General features: G+C 41.3%; 1 protein-coding gene across 5 annotated transcripts in view; it reads right to left on the reverse strand.

Moving 5' to 3' along the window:
- Positions 1 to 22503, reverse strand: part of VWA2 (von Willebrand factor A domain containing 2) — a 68796-nt gene that overhangs the window by 40781 nt on the left and 5512 nt on the right. For all 5 annotated transcript variants that reach the window (XM_061635925.1, XM_061635926.1, XM_061635922.1 and 2 more), the window contains exons 2-4: positions 6880 to 6941; positions 5050 to 5124; positions 503 to 636 (exon numbers count right to left, since the gene is read on the reverse strand). In XM_061635925.1, the coding sequence (XP_061491909.1) occupies positions 503 to 636; positions 5050 to 5124; positions 6880 to 6931 (261 nt within the window). In that variant the 5' untranslated portion in view covers positions 6932 to 6941. The remainder of the gene's footprint in view (positions 1 to 502; positions 637 to 5049; positions 5125 to 6879; positions 6942 to 22503) is intronic.

The following is a 22503-nucleotide window of genomic DNA, read 5'->3' on the forward strand; positions in this document are numbered from 1 at the left end:
CTCAATGCAGTAACGCAAAACATTAGAATAATAAAACAACCCCAAATATAATGAAACAATAAGGTGGGGATAGTGAGAGAGAGAGAGAGAGAGAGAAAGAGAGAGAGAGAGAAAACCATTTTTTTTGTAAGTACTTCTACTTTAAAATGATATTTTTTGCATGCACACACACAAAAAGCCATGTTGCCTGATTAGTAGGCCCTAACTACTAGTGGAAATTTCATAGTTGCTTTAAAAAAAATTTTTAAATCCGTAAACTTAACCAATCAACTAACCAGTTCAGCCCTACTATTAATAAATAGCCACAGCATATTCAAGCTGCAGACTGCAACTCACTTCCCTGGAAGTAAAGTTCCATCAATTCAGTGGGACTTACTTCTGAGTAGATTTGCAGTGGAACTCATACTGAATGTGAGCAGGAACATCTGATAAGACATGTGGAATCCAGGTAGGCTCAAGCCGTGGCCCTGGCACTGCACCTGGAATGCACTGGTATACTCACCTTTGCTGGACTGATGTCCAGAGCATCACAAAGCTTGATAGCTAAATATTTTGACCTTTCAAAGCTTCCTTTGCCAATGCTGTAGGATCCATCTAGCAAAAACAAGATGTCGACTGGGGCAGAGCAATTCATTACTGGAAGAAGAGGAAGGCCTTTTATCACACCACATAGCAGTACCATTAAGAAGTCAGGTTGTGCTTGCGGGATGGGAGGGATAACGACTGTCAGAGAGTAGGATGAAGCATGCATGTTGAAAAGAAACAAAGGATAACATTGGCCATTCTTTACAATACATTACCAAATGAAGGCCAGAAGGAAATATGAAGTCAAACACACATTGCTACTCCGTAAACAAAAACACAAATCATTATTTTATTTTATTTTTCCCCAGTTACTAACTTTTCCACATCTACATCAAGAATGGGGAACCTTTTTCAGCACGAGGAAACAGGCAAAAGTGGGCAGAGCAACAGATACGAATTTTGCCTCTGTACAGTAGGCTCTGTCCTTCATCCAGGCTAGCAAGAAGCATTATCAGAATTCAAGGACACAATCCAGTCTGTCAAAAACACCCAAGGAGGGTGCAGAACCAAGGAGGGTGAGGAGTGTGGCTCAGGGGGCATATGGCCTAGGGAGAGTTCAAAGGGCCATACAGAGAGGCCTGGAGGGCCAAATGTGGCATCTGAGCCTGAGGTTCCCCATCCTTGATCCAAGTAATACCTCTAATGGGTAGATTCAGGCAACCAGTGGTCACACATTATATTAGCTGAAGATTACTCCATGGTATCTATAACTACATGTGGGAAGCAATAGTGACATGCACCCTCTGACCATGGGGTTCAGACCAGCATCAGCACCACTACCGCAGCTACTCCAAAATCCAGGAAACATGAGAAATTGTAACACTGGATATAACCACATAGTTAGATGCTACAAACAACTGTCTTCCCATGTGGGTCAAAAATCCAGCCCAAGTAAGTCTTTAAGCCAGGGATGGGGACCTTGTGGCCCTTCCGGTATTGTTGGACTCCAATTCTCATCAGCCCCAATCAGCATGGCCAATGGTCAAGAATGATAGGAATTATAACCCAACAACATTTAGAGGACCATGGGTTTCCCATCCCTGCTTAAAGCAGCAACAGAACATCTCTAGTAGTGAGGTCAACAATTTTCAAGATCAAGCCCTAAAAACATGTAGTCCCCAAAGTATGATCATTCCTCTATGCTCAGTTAGCCTTCTTATTGAGAGAAAACAGCACAGTATCATAGAAACTCCTATAATGCTGAGAGGAGTGGAAGTCATCGCTGCAATATTAGCAGCCATAAGTTGCTAATTTATCATTACTGGCTACATGCCAAAAATAATAATTTATTTTTAAAAAATCATACACACACTACTTTAAAGACACAATCAAGGAATGTTGGAAAGCCTCTTTTGGCTTTACGGCTTTGTTAAGGATAATTTAGCTACATTGTGCCCTGCCTGAAGGACCTGGAGTTAATAACCCTTAAGGTCTCTTGTGGCTCTAAGATTCTATTAAACTCATCAGATTGAACATTTGTAGTTTGCTTGAAATGAGTTTCACACAGTCATTTTCTTACTAACATCAGGTTTTCCTGAGACCATGTCCTGGTGTTACCCAAACATGCAGAAACTTGCTTGTGAGGTAATTACTAATTGCTGGGAGTGTTTATGTGACAAAGTAGAAGCTTCAAGTTGTCAAAGAGTTGGATTAAGTTAAGGTTGGCCTTTCTCTTTACAGGGAGTGGGCCTATGAAAATGTGCAAAGCACAAGCATGCCCTTGGAAATTGGGAGAAATTAGTTTCAGTCACTGCAAAGACTCTGTGTCCTTGAAGTTATTTTTTTTAAAAGAAAAGACTGCACTGATGTATAGGGAATAGGCACATCAGCAAGTAAGGGCTTCTTTCATGCCACAGCACCCAAAACAGAGGATGGGAATGCTACTGAATGCAATTATTGCAAGCCCAGCATCAATGGGTAAAAGCAGAAATGGAATCTTGCCCACGATCTTTCCCCAGGCTCTGAAATTGCTGTGTGCAGCAGTGGAGTACGCCTTTCCATTAGTCTGGTATTTTAAGCAGATTCTGATGTTTTTAGTTATTTGCCATCTTCTTTCTGGTTCCCCACCCTGAGTCCCAGTTTTAATTTGTAATCATTGTTTCATTGTTTTTTAATGTTCTTAGCTGCTCAGAATGCCACTCTGTTTGGTGGAAAGGTGGTATATACATTATTATAATAAAACAATAAATAATTGCCATTTTGGGGAAGATTTAGAAAACTGCACACTGGGAAAAGGGTTAAATCATCCTCTTCTGCACTGCTCCAATCAAAATCAGAGTTCCACCACTATCTGCTTTTAAGTAAAAACAAAAACATTGGGAGAGCCAACCATAAATTCTCTATGTCTCATGTTGTATGGTGTATGACAAGAGCCCCCTTCACATGCTGGCCCCATCCCTGACAATGTGGAGTTCTCTGGTCTTAAGTCTTACACACACCGATCCCATGCGTGCAGGGTTTCCTGTATGCTCATCACACAAGGTTCCAGACTGCACATCTACATGCATAGACTCAACTTCTGAACAGTGGAGCTGCCCCTTCAACGTGGGGATGCCTTCCCCACATACATTGTTGTTATATGCCTTCAAATAACACATTTAATTGGCAAAATATTTCAACGTTCAAGCAGGTGGAGTGGCTCAATTGAAATGTCAGTTTAAACCTTATATAACTTATATTACTGTCTTCTTGTTATTGTCCCCCACCCAAATTGTTACCCATCCTAAATTCTTTGAAATATAGAAATTGAATTAATTTTTTAAAAGCTAGAAGCAGTTTGTACTGTAGGGAATGAGAAAAGACATTTTAAATAAGGCAGTTAAAAAGGGCATTTCTACTTTTTAAAATTCCCTCTCTCTTTTACTTTCTCTTCCAGGACAGCACATCATTATCCTTTTTGGTCTGGATTTCTGCCTAGTTATGTGCCTTCAAGTCGATTATGACTGATGGCGACCCTACGAGTCAGCAGCCTCCAATAGCATCTGTTAGTAGAATTTAAAATCAGAATTTTGCTAAAAACAGTTTAAAGGGGATTGAAAGTTTTAAAACATTCCATTTAAAGCCACTGAGTCATTTATACCGTAACCTTGTGCATTCCTATCCAATAACACTCCATTGCACAGTCAATTTAACTGCTGCTGGAAAACTGAGATGTTTCAGCAACAAAGGATAATACTACAGCTGAAATTAACATATTCTGCTACAGGGAGAACATATGATAAATTGAGATTGCACACCCAAAGGTGTTAAGCATATGTCCCTATCAACAGGGCAACATTAACAGAAATAATGGGTAAAAACCATCCAGTTTTTATACAGATGCTCTTCTCCTCAAGATCATCCCCTCCCCCGCTGCTTCCAGCAACTGATCATCTGGTTTACTTGGCCAGATGCCTTCCAAAATCTACCCAAGGCAGGAATCTATATTTTGTTGAAATATCCATAGCTCTGGAAGCATGAGTAATCAGGCTTCCCAGGAAGCAAAGAAGAGGATGCTGCAGTCGCAAAAAGCCAACAGCAGGCTGAAGATTGTGGTTTGAGCTGTTAATGACAGCCATTCTTCAAAGTGGACACTAGATGGATATTCTATAGAGGTTAGCCCTTCTTTTCTTATACAGCAAATGCAGGATTCCCTCTTCACCTTCCATTATACTTAGAACTACTATCCACTTATCTAAGTCATTCTTGATGGTCAAGCCATAATTTAATGATGTGTACATGTTTATTTACTTAGGAGAGAGATAAGTCTATGAACTGCAGGAATGGAAAATCTGTGGTACTTCAGATGTTACTGGACTTTAACTCCAATTGACCATGACCATTAGCCATGCTGACAAGAGCTTATGAAAGTTAAAGTCTAACAACATCTGGAGGGCTAACAGGTTCCCTACCTGTAATGCACTGTATAAAATGTGGAACAAGCTTGGCATACCCATGTCTCACTCATGAGAAGACACATTTAAATCCTTCTCATGCTGCAATTTAAATATATGGGAGTGTCCTACAGTCATCAGATTCCACTTAAAACTCATGTACATATGGGCCCATATATTTAATACAAGATTTAATACAAGATTTCAGAGAAGAAGGGATAATTTATTTATTGGAATGCTTATTTTTCTATTTTTTTATATTTTAGGTGATCCAATAACCTATGTTCTCTAGGTGGATCACAAGAAATAAAAGAATAAAATACAATATTGAAATACTAGAACAAAACAAATAAATAGCAATACAAAAAACCGTCAACATGTAGATGAAGCAAGTCTGGCAGCACAAAATAGAATAAGTGACACATCAGGCATTAAGAGTTCATATTTGAATATAACAAATTCTTTAAAAGCCCTGAATGAACAAAAAGATTTTCATCAAGTAATGAAGGGAAAGAAGCAGATATGTAGATATCTGCAGGGGGAAAATTAGGCATTACCATAGCTTTTTGTGCAAGAAACAACAAAAACTTACACTGGCCAGCTGCTGTTATTTTCTCAGTGGTTTCATGGCTGACATGTAGTTCTTGTATGCTCCATGACACGAATGCTGCAAGGTTGTTACCAGTTATTACCACAATGTTTTAAGGGAACTTCTTCAAAGCATTACTTTCACAAAATTGCCAGAAAATATAAAATGAAAACATTTTAGGATGGGGTAGGATAGTTTACCTTTTTCTTTATTTAAAAAGAAAAAAAAAGAACCTATTTATCAAATAGCCATATGAACAGCACCATAATTAGGTTTCTAGCTATAGAAAGGGTGTCAGAGACCTACATTTAAGACACAAAAGAATATATAGTTCCAACATTAAAAGTATCTTGCTTCATCCACATTGGTGGATGAAAAGGAACTTAAAGGGCTGACTTAAATCTGTATGGCATCATTGCATAAGTCATCACATGAGTCCTTTCTGAACAGTTACAATATTTTATAATCATTTTTTAAGCTTTGGCAGATCATAGTCATTAGGATCAGCAGAATATTTGTTTAGTGGACCTCGCTGTAGGGTTCTACGGGTGAGATTGTGGTAGGTCTTAGGCCATCTGGGCATGTCTTGATAAACTAAGGCTTGGACCTGGTTTGCGTGTAAGCCAAACTATGGCTTAGTGTGAATGTGCAAAGACATGCAGGCTCTCAAAGATGAGATTGTGGCGGCTTTGCTCCTTCTCCAGTCCTACTGCACTGCTCTGAGCTACACCTTGGTTTAGCATATCTTCCAAACCTGGGTTCATGGTTTGTTTCCTCCAGACAAACCACAAGCTATAAACCAACAACAGTTTTGTCTGGAGTGAGACCATCCATGAGCTTGAGTTCAGATGACACGCTAAGCCACAGTTTGGTTTAGAGTAGAGCAGAACAGCAGGAAGTAGACCAGGGGACGACGATAACAGCTAGGGATGGAAGAATCTGTCAATTTTGGTTCTCCTAGTTTTTCAGTTTTCTAGTCTTAAATTCAGTTCTCCACATTTCTGCAGCAATTTGCAATTAAAAAAACAACATGAAAATTTGTTAGCTTTTAAATGCAAATTCCTCCTAACATACATATTTTTGTATTCAATGCACAGATCTTTGCAAGCAATGTGTTCTAATATAATGCTTTTGCATATTATTTTCCCTAATATATTCATTTCATTAACACTTTCCTCTAATATATGCATTTTGTAAACATTGTTTGGAGATGTGCATATCAAAATTCGGATAAGTGCGGATTTTGAAATATGGCTGTATTTCAGTTCTCGAATTGTTTTGGAAAGTATGAATTTGATATATTCATCTTTAAAGGTGAACTGAATTTAATTTCTCCTGCATCCCCAGTAGCAGCCATGATCTCTCTGGGAAATGCTCATGCAGTTGTGCTAAGCAATGACTTGGCTTAGTGTTGCATGTGAACCGGCTTGCTATCTGCGATTCCCACTGCTGTGACACAACAGCAAGCAGAAAAGAGAACTGTGTAGTACATTGTAGTGACCTGGTGTCATGCTGTTCTGGACACCACACAGCTGATGGTATAGTAGTTGTACCAATGAAACTGTTCACTTGCTCTCCTAATCCCATGCTTTCTTTCAACATCAGTAAAGATCTGATTAATGACCAGCATAGCACAGTTCATAACTTGGTCACACATCTGTGAGGAACTGATGCATATGTGCCATCCAGATTTGTGCCCATGTGGATGCAGCCTTATTCATTACTCTACAAGCATCATCGTATCTATCCTGCATTAAAGTGCAGATTATTATTGTGCATTCTGTTGCAGCACACCACAATTCCATCCACGGCTATTTAAAAGTGTACACTTACCTTGGGAAAACAGGAAAATGTTTATTGAAGCAAACAAGATCAAGAAGCTCATGATGACAACACTGAGGGGAAAAAAGGGAAATGTTATTTTTAGGAAAGGTGCTAAATACATAATTTCTAGCACATGAATTAATCATTTTCATATACTACAGTCTAATATTGTCAGTTCAAAGGATGCATCCTTTAAATTCAAAGTGATATTTTAGTATTCCATTTAGTTTTCAACAGAAACAGGAAATTATTATTTGCAGCAAAAATAAAAGATGGACACATTCTAGCAAGAAAATGTGGATTATATATTTCCAGTGTGTAATTTGGTCAGGAGAGATATGAAGAGGTGTTTGTAACAAAATGTGGAGTGTGACTACAGGAAATCATTATCACTGTTCCATCAGTTACTGTGGTGAAAACATCAAGGGCAACACAGCATTAGTGCTAATTATAGAAGTAGTGAAACTTCTGGCACCACAAAAAATGCTGATGCTGCAAAGCCTAGAAGGAAATGTTACTATTATATTTATTTGGTTTATTCGTCGCTTGTTACTCAAAGGTCTCCAGGTGACTTACAACACTGTTAAAAACAAAAGTAAATATACCACACCATAAAAACAAATAATAAAACCATCACCACCATCCATATAACCACAGAAAGTTTTGGCAGGACACTAATGCAAACATCTCAGTCTGTTTTAAATGTCTGGGGGAAAAGCTATGTCATTACCAAAATAATGGAAATGAAGGTGTCAGGTGGACTTCACTGGGGAGCACACAACTGAAAAAGGCCCTCTCCCTTGTCACCACCCTCTGAGTTTCCCTCAGAGGGGGGACCTGGAGAAGGGTCTCAGAAGAAGATCTAAGGGTCCGGGTAGGTTCATATCAGGAGAGGCGCCCCAGAAGATATTGGGAGCTGTAAAAAGCTTTATAGGTCAAAACGAGCACTTTGAATTGGATCCAGAAACAGACAGACAGACAGACAGACAGACAGTATAGTTGTAACACCATTGGTATTATGTGATCTGTTTGCCTTGAACCCATCCACAACTGGGCAGCTGCATTCTATACTAACTGAAGCTTCCAAATCGTTTTCAAAGGCAGCCCCACATAAAGTGCATTGCAATAATCCAACCTTGAGGTTACAAGAGCATAGATTATTGTAGCCATGTTATCCTTGTCAAGACAGGGTCACAGTTGGGCTACCAGCCTAAGGTGATGGAAGGTACTTTGTACCACTGAGGCCACCTGTCCCTCAAACAAAGCGATGGATCCAGGAGAACCCTCAAACTATGACCTCGCTCTTTCAGAGGGATTTGTGTCCCCCTCTAGAGCAGGCTGCATTTCACTTAGCCAGTCAGAGGAACCACCCACCAAAAGCATCTCAGTCTTGTCTGGATTAAGTTATTTGCCCTCATCCAGTCCATTATCGCAACCAGCACTTATTCAATACATCCACTGTCTTACTTGCAGAAGGAGAAACAGCATACTCATGACAATGCACTCCAAAATTCCACTCAGTAGCTTCATGTAGATATTAAATGGGTGGAGGACCCATTAGGATGGTCCGCCCCAGACGTCTGATGGATCCAGATGGATTCCTGAATGCGCTTGGGGATTCTTTGGAGCATGCACACGGGCACTTAGTTGAGACCCTGGTGGAGGGGTGGAATGCTGCAATCACCGGGGCATTAGACCAGGTGGCTCCAAAACGCCCCCTCCCCCTGAATAGAGCTCAGACGGCACTGTGGTATACTCCACAGTTGCGAACTCTGAGGCGGGAGGTGAGACGACTAGAGCGCCTGTGGCAGAAATCTCGCTCTGACTACAATCGGACATGGGTTAGAGCTGCTGCAGCAGCCTACCATGTGGCGATGAGGGCAGCAAAAAAGGATTTTTATGCTGCCTCTATTGCGTCCGCAGAGTGCTGTCCCAGGAGGCTGTTCCAAGTGGTCCGGAGCCTGGTCAGTCCAGTTGCCCTGGAACCGATGGAACATACTAAGACCTCCTGTGATGAGTTTGCAAAGCACTTTACGGAGAAAATTGATTGTATTAAGAGTGCTATTCCGTGCGCTGTGGACACAGTGAGCGAGAAAGAGGCGGCCAGTGGTGCTCCGGTGGTGTGGGATTGGTTCCAGCTTCTTCCTTCTAATGAAGTGGAAAAGGTGCTTTCAACCTTAAACCCAACCACTTGCTTACTCGACCCTTGCCCATCGTGGCTCATTATGAGCTGCAAGGACAGACTGGGTGAGGAGATCAAGATGGTGGTAAATACGTCCCTGGAAGAGGGAGTAATGCCATCAGCTCTCAAGGAGGCAGTAATAAAACTAATTCTAAAGAAGTCCTCCTTGGATCCCCAAGATCTGAACAACTTTCGCCCAGTCTCAAATCTGCCATTCCTGGGCAAGGTGGTTGAGCAGGTGGTGGCAAAGCAGTTGCAAGTGCATTTGGAGGAAGCGGATTATCGAGATCCATTTCAATCAGGCTTCAGGCCTGGACATGGGACTGAAACGGCCTTGGTTGCCTTGGTGGATGATGAGGGTGTTGGATAGGGGCTAATGCACCTTCCTTGTCCTCCTGGATCTCTCAGGGGCTTTTGATACCGTTGACCATGGTATCCTTCTGGACCGCCTGAAGAGGTTAGGCATAGGGGGCACTGTATTGCAGTGGTTCCGTTCCTTCCTCTCTGGTAGGTGCCAGGGAGTGGCATTGGGGGATGAGGTTTCGGATCCTTGGCCTCTCACTTGTGGGGTGCCACAGGGCTCCATCCTCTCCCCAATGCTGTTCAACATCTATATAAAGCCGCTGGGGGCTATCATCAGAAGATTTGGGCTGCAGTGTCACCAGTATGCTCTATCTCTCATTCAAATATGCACCGAGGTTGGCTGTAGAAACCCTATCCAAGTGCCTGGAGTCGGTGAGTGGCTGGATGGGAAGGAATAAGTTGGAGCTGAACCCTGACAAAATCGAGGTACTGTTTGTGGGAAACAAGGGAAGGTTGGGGGATGTTGACCTGGTGCTCAACGGGGTACAATTGCCCCTGAAAGACCAGGTCTGCAGCCTGGGGGTCATTCTTGACTCCCAGCTGTCCATGGAGTCTCAGGTCTCGGCTGTGAGCCGGGCAGCACTGTATCAACTCCATCTGATACGGAGGCTGTGCCCCTACCTTCCCAACCATCTGCTTCCATCTGTGGTACATGCCCTGGTCTCCTCTCGCCTAGACTACTGAAATGCACTCTACGTGGGGTTACCCTTGAAAATGGTCCGGAAGCTGCAACTGGTACAGAATGCGGCAGCTCGCCTGATTAAAGGCACCCACCAGCGAGATCACATCACGCCAGTACTGAAGGAGTTGCACTGGTTACTGGTTGTTTTCTGGGCCCAATTCAAGGTGTTGGTTCTGACCTTTAAAACCCTATACGGTTTTGGCCCAGTCTATCTGAAGGAGCACCTCCAACATCATCAGGGATGCCGCTCAACAAGATCAGCCTCAAAAGGCCTTCTCTCTATCCCACCAGTTAAAACAGCTAGACTGGTGAGGACTAGGGAGAGGGCTTTTTCAATTGTGGCCCCCACTTTGTGGAATTCCCTCCCAAATGATCTCCGCCATGCCCCCTCTATGATGAGCTTCTGCTGGGCCTTGAAGACCTGGCTCTTCAGGCAGGCTTTTGGGGTGGGTTAGGTTTTATTATTATTGTTGAGATTTTTAATGTTTTAATGTATTTGTATGTTTTTATTTTGTACGTCACCCAGAGTGGCTGAACAGGCAGCCAGATGGACAACTAATCAATTTAATAAATAAATAAATAAAATAACATGGGAAACAGAACCAACCTCTGTGGGACCCTGCAGAGCTGAGCAATGGAGCTGGCCATCTAAGTAGGAATGGAACCACCACAATGTGGTGCCCCCCCAACTCAGACAGTTGCCCCAGAAGGATACCATTGTCCAGAGTATCAAAAGCGATGTGATTTTACTGTTTACAATTTTATTATGTACGTGTTTGATTTTATTTTTGTAAGCTGCCCTGAGTGCCCTATTATAGGGTAGAAGGGCAGAATAGAAATATTTTAAAATAATAATTTTTTTTTTAAAGCCTCTGAAAGATCACGGATGTTCAACAGAATCACACACCCTCATCTCTCTCCCAACACAGGTCATCATACAGGGTGACCAAGGCAGTTTCCGTATCAAAACCAGGTCTGAACTCTAATTGAAATGGAACTAGAAAATCTGTCTCCTCCAAGAATATTTGGATCTTGCTGGCAACCACTCTCTCCAGAAATACAGAAAATAAGGGTACCCAGCAAGAGATCACAGAGCAGAAAGAGAAAAGTTTACCAGAATTGACATTCCCAACAGTATCAGTCAACCACTTAGAGAATGGAGAGTATAACCCAATCTGCTGTCTCCTAATACATAAGCCACAGCAACCCACAAGCTTTTGTTACATGGTAATAAGAACTATTTCTGCACCTCAACCACCTTCCACAGTATTACTAAAGAAGCACTGACATTTTGGCAAATTTCCCTTTTTAAGGGATATGTCTAATGCCAATAATCATACTATAATTGTTCTTTTTTCACTGTCTAATCAAGAAAAAATTGCAATGGATACAGTAGTCAGACTTTCACCCACTGCTCAAAAACTGATGGAATTTTCATTAAGGTTAATTTGGTTACTTGTAAAGACTCAGTCCAATACATAACACGCTTATCACAGTTCATTCTTATAAATCTGAGAGAAAAGCTAATGCTATACTAGCCAATTCTTTAGACAGTGTTGATAATATGCTTCTATTTTGCATTGTTTATAGTACAATTGTTGCAGTGATCACAATGGTTGGTAGATCTCTTCCCCAATCTATCCCCACTTCTGTCCAGAGATTTGGACCGATACCCTGATTTAGTGATCCATGGGGACAGTTGAATATGAATGGGATCTCCTTGAAATAGTCTGGATCTTCTTATCCAGATCAAAGCATTTGGAAGAATCCCTTGTAGCAAGGATTTCTGTTGCAATCTTCCAAAGTGGACAAGTTTTTTTCTACACAAATAATATGTGTGACTATAGTATATTTGCCAACATGGGTTTCTTTCAATTGGCTTTTAAAGGGAAGCAGTAGTAGTTTGCATGCTGGTGCACACTACACAATTGCAAACAAATCCATTTTCTGATTGTGAGTCACACAATCAGACATACCATCACCATTTAATTTTAGGAGCTACTTATAAACCTCTTTATGCTACTTTAAACCTCCTTATGCTGCTTTAAACAGTACTGTCATTTTTGAATAAACTTAGATCTGGCCTCTACCTAGCTGGCTTGTGCCCAAGTTTACTCTAGCAAAATTTTTCCATTTAAATAGTGCATGGAAACCCTAGTTTGGTGACCTCCGCATAAGGCTGCCATGATTCATTGGCGAGCTTTGATCTATTGTTTGCGAGTCACGCACTATGCTATATATACTCCTTCATCCACCAACTTACAAAGCTTAATTTGCACTCCCCAGGTTTGAAGTGCAGCACTGTTTTTCCCAACAGCATGCCTTAGCTATCCTGGGAAGAAGCATGTTAATGTCTATGGCAGCCTTTCCCAACCTTTAGGTCCCCAGATGTTGCTGGACTACAATTCCCATCAGCTCCAGCCATCATGGTCAATAATTATGGGAACTGTAGTCCAGCAACATCTGGGGACCCAAAGGTTGGAAAAGACTGGTCTATGGACTGGGATCTCTTGCTGAAGATGGTCCAGTAATTTGTTCTTATTTATCTTGACTCAAGGTTAGAAAACAGAGTAAAGAATTTTTAAATATCAGGAGCTATCAGTAGTTCCAGATGTTGCAACTTCTGTTGCACAGAAATAACAGCAATAAATATATAAAGAGAGATGCCACACAATGTAGGCCCATCCATGGAGGCAAGTAGATCTAGGCCTGGCTAGAACCTAAAGGAAAACCAACAGAGAACTCAAGATAGGCTGGGATGCTGATGTAAAAAAATAAATATCCTTCCAGGTATTTGGCCAGAAAAGTATAGTTTAAAGAAGTATATTCTTTAGAGCTAAGAAGTATAGTTAATCCAGGATTGCTCATATTTCGGCCCTAAATCTGTTCCGGATGTCACTGGGATGCCCTGGAATCTCATTTTTCCATATCATGCATTAATCGAAGTGATTGTTATTTTTGCACCTACAGATTGGTTGTGCAAGGAGAGTATACTTATGCCTTCAACAAGTTTCCAGGACATGCCTTCTAGAAAGACCTGAGTCCCACAACCTCTTATTTTACTAGTTGGACCCTGGACATTCATCTGATACTTGTGTACCTCGTTTCTTATATTTTAGAAGCATAGTTAATACTCCAAGTGCTGATTCCTACTCTAAAGCCCTTTCAACCAGGCCATTCTGTGTTAAACCCAGGGATGGGGAACCTGTGACCCTCAAGATGTTGTTGAACTCCAGCTCCCATCAGACTTAGCCAACATGGCCAATGATCAGCAACATCTGAAGGGCCACAAGCTCCCCAACTCTGGTTTAACCAAACCAGGTACCTGCAAGTATAACAAAGGAATTCCTTAAATAGCTTTGATTTCCTTCTTCTCCACTGCATTTCCTGGTACATGCCGGGAGGATAACATTATGTTCCCCCTACTCCCCAAGGGCGTGTATTCCATTAACTCCAAAATTACCTGACTTCATATTTCCAGAAACACATGAACAAGTCCCAAATTGCTCTCAGACTTGTCAGGTGAGCAAGTGAGTCACCCATGATACTATAGCACAAAGTTTTGCAAGATAAAGATGTTTTCATGACACTTTTATTTCAATTTATCAGATTACTCTAGGGAAATTATTTCACCCAGCTGTCCACTTTACTCTTTCAGAGAAAAAAGTTGACCCAGAAAACGCTTGGATGTAAGAAACTATCAGCTAGTACTTGCAATTATCATTTCTTAGATCAGTATCACTACAGAAGTTTGTATGCTCAGAGTTGTGAATGGAGCAAAATGGAATTTTAAAATGAAACTTTTAAAGGGGCCAAAGTGCATTTACAATATATATTATTATGCACACACAAGACGAACCTAGGCAATTATGAGGGGCAATCATGTCTATCTTAAGCATGCGTTTGGTCTATTCATATTTTAGCAGGGATGAGAGGGTCTCTTCTTTAAAAAAGTAGCACACAGGTAAGAAGAACAAAATCTGAGCCCTCTGCTTACATTGTTATTGCTGTGCTCCTCTCCTTTTAAGCAGTTTTCACCATGCCCAGCTCTGATATCAGAAATTAGTTGGGCAGAAAGAAAACTGCTTCAACCAGGAGTGGGGAGCCTCTGGCTCAGGGGCCAAATGCGGCCTTCCAGGCCTCTCTGTCTGGCCCTTGGAACTCTCCCAATGTCATACTCCATATTGGCCCTGTTTGCATGCCAAGTGTTTTTGCCTGGCTGGAACGTGTCCTTGAACTCTGATAATGCCTCTTCCTTGTCTGGATGGAGAGCAGAGAGGGATATATGAGTCGGGCAGAAACTAGCCTAATGTACAAAGGCATCATTTACATTCATGGCTCCACCCACTTTTGCCTCTGGCCTTGCCCACCCCTGACATATGGTTCTCTGGAAGATGGCCCAGCAGGGAATGTGACCCTTTGGCTGAAAAAGAAACCTTACCCCAGCTTAAACCTACTACTAGCAGCAAAACAAGGCAGGGAGGAATAGATTTGCTCCCCCTCTGTTTGCAAGAAGTAGATTCCACCCTGATTCATATGTGGAGAGGGTAGCCCATGTTTAAGGCATACATGTCCAGTTTGGCCTTCAGTGTCCCTTTCCAGAGTTTGCACTGGAGAGGCACTCCCAAAGAATGCATTGGAAAGGCAGTTACCAAGATCTCAGGCAGCAATAATATATAATATATTCATGGTCTGCATTCAGTTTTGTGGGTCAAAGCATAGAGGCTTGATCTAACAGGATTGATAGCATGCAGTGCCTTTCAACCTTTAACTGAAGATCACCGGTTTAGGACACAGGTAGAGTAGCACACACTGGTTGAAGTAGAATGGCCTCTTATGCATCACTAAAGAAAGTAGAAGTCGGAGAAGGAGAGCCAATGTGGTGTAGTGGTTGTTGGACTACGATGTGGGAGACCAGGGTTCGAATCCCCACACAGCCATGAAGCTCACTGGGTGATCTTGGGCCAGTCACTGCCTCTCAGCCTCAGAGGAAGGCAATGGTAAACCTCCTCTGAATACTGCTTACCATGAAAACCCTATTCATAGGGTTGCCGTAAGTCAGAATCAACTTGAAGGCAATTTCCATTTTTTCAATGTATATGTACGTGTATCTTAGAAATAATTAACTTATTACTAAATAACTTAATAATACAATACATCTTACAATAGAAGACTGCTGCCCAGGTGCTAACTGTTGATGGGCAACTTCAAGGTCCCCCCCCTCTCCTTTCTTAGGGTTCTTTATCTTAAAATTAGACTTGCACTGGGTAGCCCTTCAACCAGAGGGCTCTCCTGTATGAAGTAGGACACATGGTCATCCTAAGTTGAAAGCCAGACTGTCAGGGGAAATGGCAACTGATGGCAACTAGGTTAGAGATGAGCAGACTTTTGTTTTAGATGGTCTGCTTTTAAAAAATAGTGAGGAAAATACTATAACCCTCATGCATTTTAAATTGGCAAAGCCTGAATGCCTACCCATGATCTCTAGCCTGCAGGTATGATTCTGAACCTGCACTCTTATTTAAAAAACGTAAGACGTGCCTTGCTAGATGAAATCTAGGTCTACTCAGTCCAGCATCCTTTGCAAGAATTCAAAACATAGGCGGCTTGTCAGAATCTGGCTGGTAGTCCACAGTCTGCCTTCTGCTAACTAACCCATGACCTACATCTGACAATGTGAAGTGACCATGTGCTCCAGAACCAAGGTGATAACTAGCTGGGCTTTTGAGGGGCTGGAGGCAGAACAGCAGCACATCTACATTTTACCCAATACCATATGCTCCTGCAGAGATGCACTGATTATCCCAATCAGTGAAGGACCAAGACTTGGGGTAGAGACTGTTGGCCAGTAGTGCAATCTATGTGACTCACAGACAGAGGTTTGTTCGGAGGAGAATGAAACCTGCAATAAACGGGTTAAACAGAGCAAGAGGGGTTGCCAGGTTCCTCAAGGCCAGCAGGTGGTTGGCAAGGGCAACCTGGAAGATAAGCTGCTCTCGCAGAAGCTCTGGTGTGGGGGAAAGTCGTTTGGAGTGAGAGAACTGTGTTTTGTATTTTGTCAGGAAAGACTCTTACAAGAAACTTGACTGGCCTGGCTTATTCACTGGATCTATTCGACACCAGAATAGAACTTCCTGTTCTGCCAGTTCCAGTGTGTCTCCATCTCTCTTTTCTGAAAACGGGAGCACATGACACTAGTCAAACCCTGCCCCCTTTTACTGCAAAACCTGGTGGGATCAGCTCAAGTCCTTTTTTTGTTTAAATTCAGCTTCAAAGAGATTTTGTAACTGATCAGCAGATTAACCTATTCCTCCTCCAGGTGTGGCCAATGGAAACGCTTTGCTGTTGGCAACTAGTGTTCTCACAGCCTTGATTTTACTCTGATCTTTGTGTTTCTTTAGGGCTGTATCCAACACTATAGCTACACTGGGGCAACAAACGTCCATGTGCATAACAGAGCTTCCTCTTGTCTCCTGTTCCCTTCAGCCCCCTGGTGTGCCCTCAAACTCTAGAGGGTTGGGGGTACTACCACCAGAACAGATTTTAGGTATGCACAGGGTGAGAAAAGGAAACAGCACAGCACTGGATACAAACCATAGTGGGTTTTTTATTATTGTTTTTAATTTTCATTGTATTTGTATTTTATTGCTTATAAATTTGTGAACTACCCAGAGGACTTGGCTATTTGGGCTGTATATGAGTGTTAAAAATGAGACTAATAATAATAAAACTAACAACAACTTTAGTCATTTGAGATTTTTTAATGATGAATCCACAGCAAATAACAGTTATGAGTCTAATGTAAAGTTAGCCATCTGCTGCTAGGAGTTGCCTTATACAAAGTCAAACCGTTGGTCCATCTAGCTCAGTATGGTCTACTGATTGGCAGCAACTCTTCAGGGTTTCAGGCAAGGGACATTCCAAGCCGTATGTGGAGATGCTGGAGAATGAACCTCCTACATATAAAACAGAAGCTCTGTCACTGAGCTATGGCCCTTTCTCTTTTCATGGGAGAACCTGGAGTAAACCCAATTGAAAGAAGCTGTGAAAATGGAGCTCTAATATCACTAGCTCCTGTGTTTTACTCAAACCTGTGGCTTTTAAAACATACCATTTATGGAAAACTGTGCTGCAATTTAGGAAACAAAACCATAGAACTGAGCAAAATATGAGTCACTGTAAATTTATTAGAGTTATGAGTTGGTACGGAGGAGCCTGAAACTGTGGCTACAGTGTAGCCTTTGACATCTAAAATCAGAAGCACAATTGAATGCCTCTTTGTGTTTAATTATGCTAACTTCTTCTTATGTTGACACAGAAGATTGGATATTAATGTCTGTTGTCTAGTGTTTAAGAGCTTTTATCTTGGTACAGTATCTTGATTCCTTTAAAAAACAAGGAGAGGAATCAGGACAAGTACTGAGGTGTCTGATGGATGGGTGTATTCCAAGGAGAGCTCACATAACCCTGAAAGATTTTGTGGAATCAAGTGTGAGCATACAAATAAATGACCATGTGAGTGCTTACCACATGACCAGGTCCTGCTTCCTACAATACACATTTTAACCATCCTAATGCAAATGCTTCAAAAAATGATGAGACAATGAAATATAGAATCATAGAACTGTTTCATTCCAGGCGCAAACTCTAGTCAAAGCAGCCAGATTTCAAAGTCCTTTTTGCAATCTAGAAATGGCTTCTTTAGTTGATATCTAACCTTTTTAAGTCACTTAAAGTTTTTTTGTAGTAAGCAACTAATGTCAACTTAAAAACAACCTCCTCCTCTGTGGTTTTCATATTTTTCATCTGTGTTTATTTTTACCTAAATAAAATCTTTATATACTTAAATAACCCCACTAAAACACCTAAATATTTGAGCACCATATAACTAAATTCAAGCCACATTTTCACAGGTCCGCATTCAGGGTTGTGTGAATTGATCCTACATTTGCCAAGAAGATAGGCATGTAGGCGATTACAGATAACCCTGAAGAGCATGGTCCAGATAGGTATTTTGCTTAGCCCTTATCACCAGCAGACATAATCATCAAAATAGTTCTAGCCTAGAACAAGAGGCCCCTAACAAGGACTGTGAAAAAGGAGGAAAACAATCTCATTTGAATGTCAAACAGTAGGTACAGCTTTAATTAATTACTGCCTTCTTTTTGATATTATCCAATTTATAAGCTGGCACATTAGGTTTGGGCTTCAAACCCTCCTAATTCTACTTCTAGGAAGAGACTAAAAGAGCACTCATATAATAATGGAAGCTTAGCAATAAAACAGACTTTTAAAAAGAATCATATTGTTTTAAAACAACTAGGTCAGCTATTGTAAAGAGCCAGTGCAACAAGTAGCACAGGATTTTACTCGCTTTTGCAGATGCAGATTTAAATTTTAACAAGATGCACCAAATGCTAATTCCTATTTATTTAGTACTCCTTTGACTAAAAGAAGAGAGCTATTTGAATTTATTTTAAGCCTTCTAATTCAACTAAATACATCTGCTATTACAAACTGTAAGATCTGAGGAGGAAAGAGTGAGTCAGAGAGGCTTATGTTTGCTTTGGCTGACAAGTTCTAAACCTCTCAAGTGAAAAGAAGTTCATTTGGTTCAGACAGAAAGAACCACTAAAGAGAGAGGCTTTTAAGGCAAGCTCTTGCTGCAGCTTAAACCTGCACAAACATTAGGATTTAAATCCATGGTTTGAACCCCCATGTTCACCTTCTAAGGTCTAGTTTTGCCTGTGAATACATTATCCCAATGCTATCTCGTCATGCACTGGAAAGTGGCCAATGTGACACCGATTTTAAAAAGGAAATCCCATGGGGGTCCTAGAAATCACAGGGTGGTTGAAAGTAGTGTTAAATATAAAATAAACAAGCGTAAAGAAGAACAGGCCCTGCTGAAGCAGAAGCAGCATGATTTCTGCAAAGATAAGATCACTAACTTATGACAGTTTTTTGAGAGTGTCAACAAGAATATAGATGGAGGTGATCCTTTAGACTTGGAGTTTCAAAAAGCTTTTGACAAAGTACTTCACAAAATATGCCTGAGTAAGCTTAGCAGTCATGGGACAAGAGGAGAGGTCTTGTGGATCAGGAACTGGTCAAGTAACAGGAAGCAGAGAGTAGCAATAAATGGACAGTTCTCCCAATGGACAGATGTATAAAGTGAAATTCCCCAAGGATTGGTATTTGGACCTGTGCTTTTTTAAACTTGTTCATAAACACACTAGGCTACAGATACAACAGTTGCTTCAAAAGCAGCCAGACCATTTTCTCTGGCTGTGTTTAGAAACAATTTTGCCCACTGCTGGACACATCTCCCTTTCCCACTGCTTATTAGGACCATCCACAGAAAAGTGTGGGGCCAATCACTGCATCTGCCTGAGCCTACAGCGAAATGTTTGCACTGGACACACTTGGAGTGGCAATAGGGGTGATGGCCAATCTGTTTTGAAGTCTGTGTGAAGCTGACTTCAAGGTAAAATGTACTGGAACTGCAACTTCCAAGTTTTTGGAATAAAAGAGGGCAGAGTTTTACTAGTAAACCGCCCAGAGAGCTTTGGCTATGGGGCAGTATATAAGTACAATAAATAAATAAATAGTGCCATGTGCCTCCATGTTCAGAAAACAGAAGTGGCGATGCAATGGAGCCAGCACAAGCACAAGCGGTCTCTACCCCTAGAGTTAGCAGTGAGCTGTGAGGTGGCTAAGTTTGCTGATGCTACTAAATTGTTCAGGGATGTAAAAACAAAAAGGGATTGGGACAAGCTCCAAAAGTGAGCGAATGGGTGGTAAAATGGCAAATGTAGAATTATGCACTTCAAGGCAAAAAATATTATTTTCACATATACGCTCATGCAGTCTGAATGGGCAGTGAATGAATAGGAACAAAACTGTGGAGTCATAGCACATAGGTTGATTAATATGTTGACCCAGTGTGTGGCAGTTGTGAAAAAGGCAAACCATGCTAGAGATCATTAACAAAGGAATTAAAAATAAAACTGCCGATATCACAGTGCCATTATACAAATCAATGGTGAGATCACATATCGAATACTGTTCTGGTCACCTCACCTCAAAAAGGATATTGTAGAGTAAGAAAAGGTTTGTAAAAGGGCAAGGGAATGGAGAACTCCCTGATGAGGAAAGGTTACAGCATTTTTTGTTTAGAGAAAAAGCAAGTAAGAGGTGACATGATAGACGTGTATAAAATTCTGCATGGAGTGGAGAAAGTGGAAAGATAAAAGTTTTTCTCCCTATTTCATAACACTAGAACTCCTGGACATCCAATGAAGCTGAATTATGGAAGATTCAGGGCAGATCACACAGCAGCAAGCATAAACTATGGAATTCGTTCCCACAAGAGGGAGTGATGGCCACTAACCTGGATGGCTTTAAAAGAGGATTAGACAAATCCATGGAGGATAAGGCTGTCAATGGCTGCTAGCCATGCTGGCTGTGAGGTTGGAAGCAGTATGCTTCTGAACACAAGTTGCTGGAAAACAAAGGAAAGCGCTGTTGTGCTGAAGTCCTGCTTCCGGGTTTCCCATAGGCACACCTGGTTGGCAACTGTGAGGACAGTCACTGGCCTGATCCAGCAGGCTCTTCTTATGTTTAATTTTGAATTTTATTACTGCTTGAGTCATTAAGCAAAATTTGATTGTGGCCAAGACTTTAATCCTAATTGGATATTGGATCATCCTTTTGTTTTTGTAGAGATAAAAACATTCAACATCATGAAGTATTCACACTACCACTATGTGGTGCTTGGTCTAATAATTTTCTGCTATTGTGTGGCACATTTATACAGTGTTTTTAACACATGTACGTAAATATTTCACTTGCATATCATACAAGGATTGATGCAACTTCCTACTGCATGTACAACTGCTGGTAAACCCATGTTTGCTGCTGTGAAACGGACGAAGTAGTAGTCCAAAGATTCTTAATCTTCAAAACAACCAAACAGGCAATCAAAATGAGCAATGAAGATTATTGATATCAAAAACATTAGGAAACTTAGGCTGTAATCTTACCTATACTTATCTGGGAGTAAGCCCCATGGAACACAGTTGGACTTATTTCTGAACAAACATGTATAGGACTGCGCTGTTAATTTTTTCCCTCATACAATAAGTGGCCTAGTAATAATCAGACATGCATCACATTTAAAATGAGACAGAGGTGTGGAATTCATGGCTGGAAGCTACTGGAATTCTGAAAGGACTAATAGTTATCATGGGTTTTAAAAAGAGCAGATGGACTCAAAAACAAAATTTGCTGATAGTGATCTGGTCTGTATTTCCTACCTTTTGATGTAAGCCCTTAGGTTTGCACAAATGAGGGCTGATTTGTGCCATGGGAAAATAAATGAGATTATACTCCCAGCACACTACTTTCATCCACATTCCCACTAAAGCATCCAGACTAGTCAAGACACGATACTGAAGGAGACCCTTGTTTGACTAAAGCATACAGGAAGTCACTTATCTGTGAACAGCAAGTTGTGATAGCATTGAAACAATTAAAATGGTTCCGCGGGGAACTCATTCCCTAACACATTCTGCAACAGATTCACTCCACCAAGAACCTTGTAAAATATTTATCCTTGATTCATCAATGCAATTTTTGATTGATTAGGTCAAAGGTAAGAGAAAAAAAATGATGAACTAGATAAGAATATAAAGAACTGGGTATGTATAATTTAATTTATTAAAATATTAGACTAGGTTTCTGCAAAGGGGAAGAAATACATTTAGTTTTGCCTTAGTTTACATAGAACCACTTTGTAGGGCTGGCATATAGATTGCTCTTCCTACAGCCGCTCATCCCAGCCTAATGTCTCAGACTTCTGGTCTTTTCTAGACATGCTACCTATAGTCCTTGAACTGGGGGTGGCATGGTTAAATCTGGGATCTTGGGCATACATACAGGGCATGTGCTCTACCACCACAGCCCTTTCCTAGCTGCAGCAGGGGCTACATTACTGCCTCATCTTGCAGTATGGCCTCATCCTGCCTCTGAGAGGCTCTCAGCAAAACAGATGAGCTAATGACAGTGATAACATCAGGCTGTGGCTACCTTTATGGAAAAGTATCCACTTTATTTACAGGTATGCTTCCAGAAAGCTGGCGTGGTTCCCAAAGCGCATAGGTTATCTCCTTTCTGTATCTCCCCATCTAAGTGGAAACAAGGCACTGTTCTCAACCAAAAGAGGAATGCACAAACAAATCCCCTTTTGATTTCTGCACTGCAGGCAGCAGCTGCCTCCTTTTGGTAACTGTAGGAGAAGCTAACTAGGAAATGGCTTGTGGTCCTTATCATTCACAGGCGGCTAGCCCAGTACTGAGAGGAACATCAGTTCAATGCAACAGTTCTATGTAAAATACGGAGGGAG

This window comes from Rhineura floridana, chromosome 7, assembly GCF_030035675.1.
Source record: "Rhineura floridana isolate rRhiFlo1 chromosome 7, rRhiFlo1.hap2, whole genome shotgun sequence".
Taxonomy (NCBI): Eukaryota; Metazoa; Chordata; class Lepidosauria; order Squamata; family Rhineuridae; genus Rhineura; species Rhineura floridana.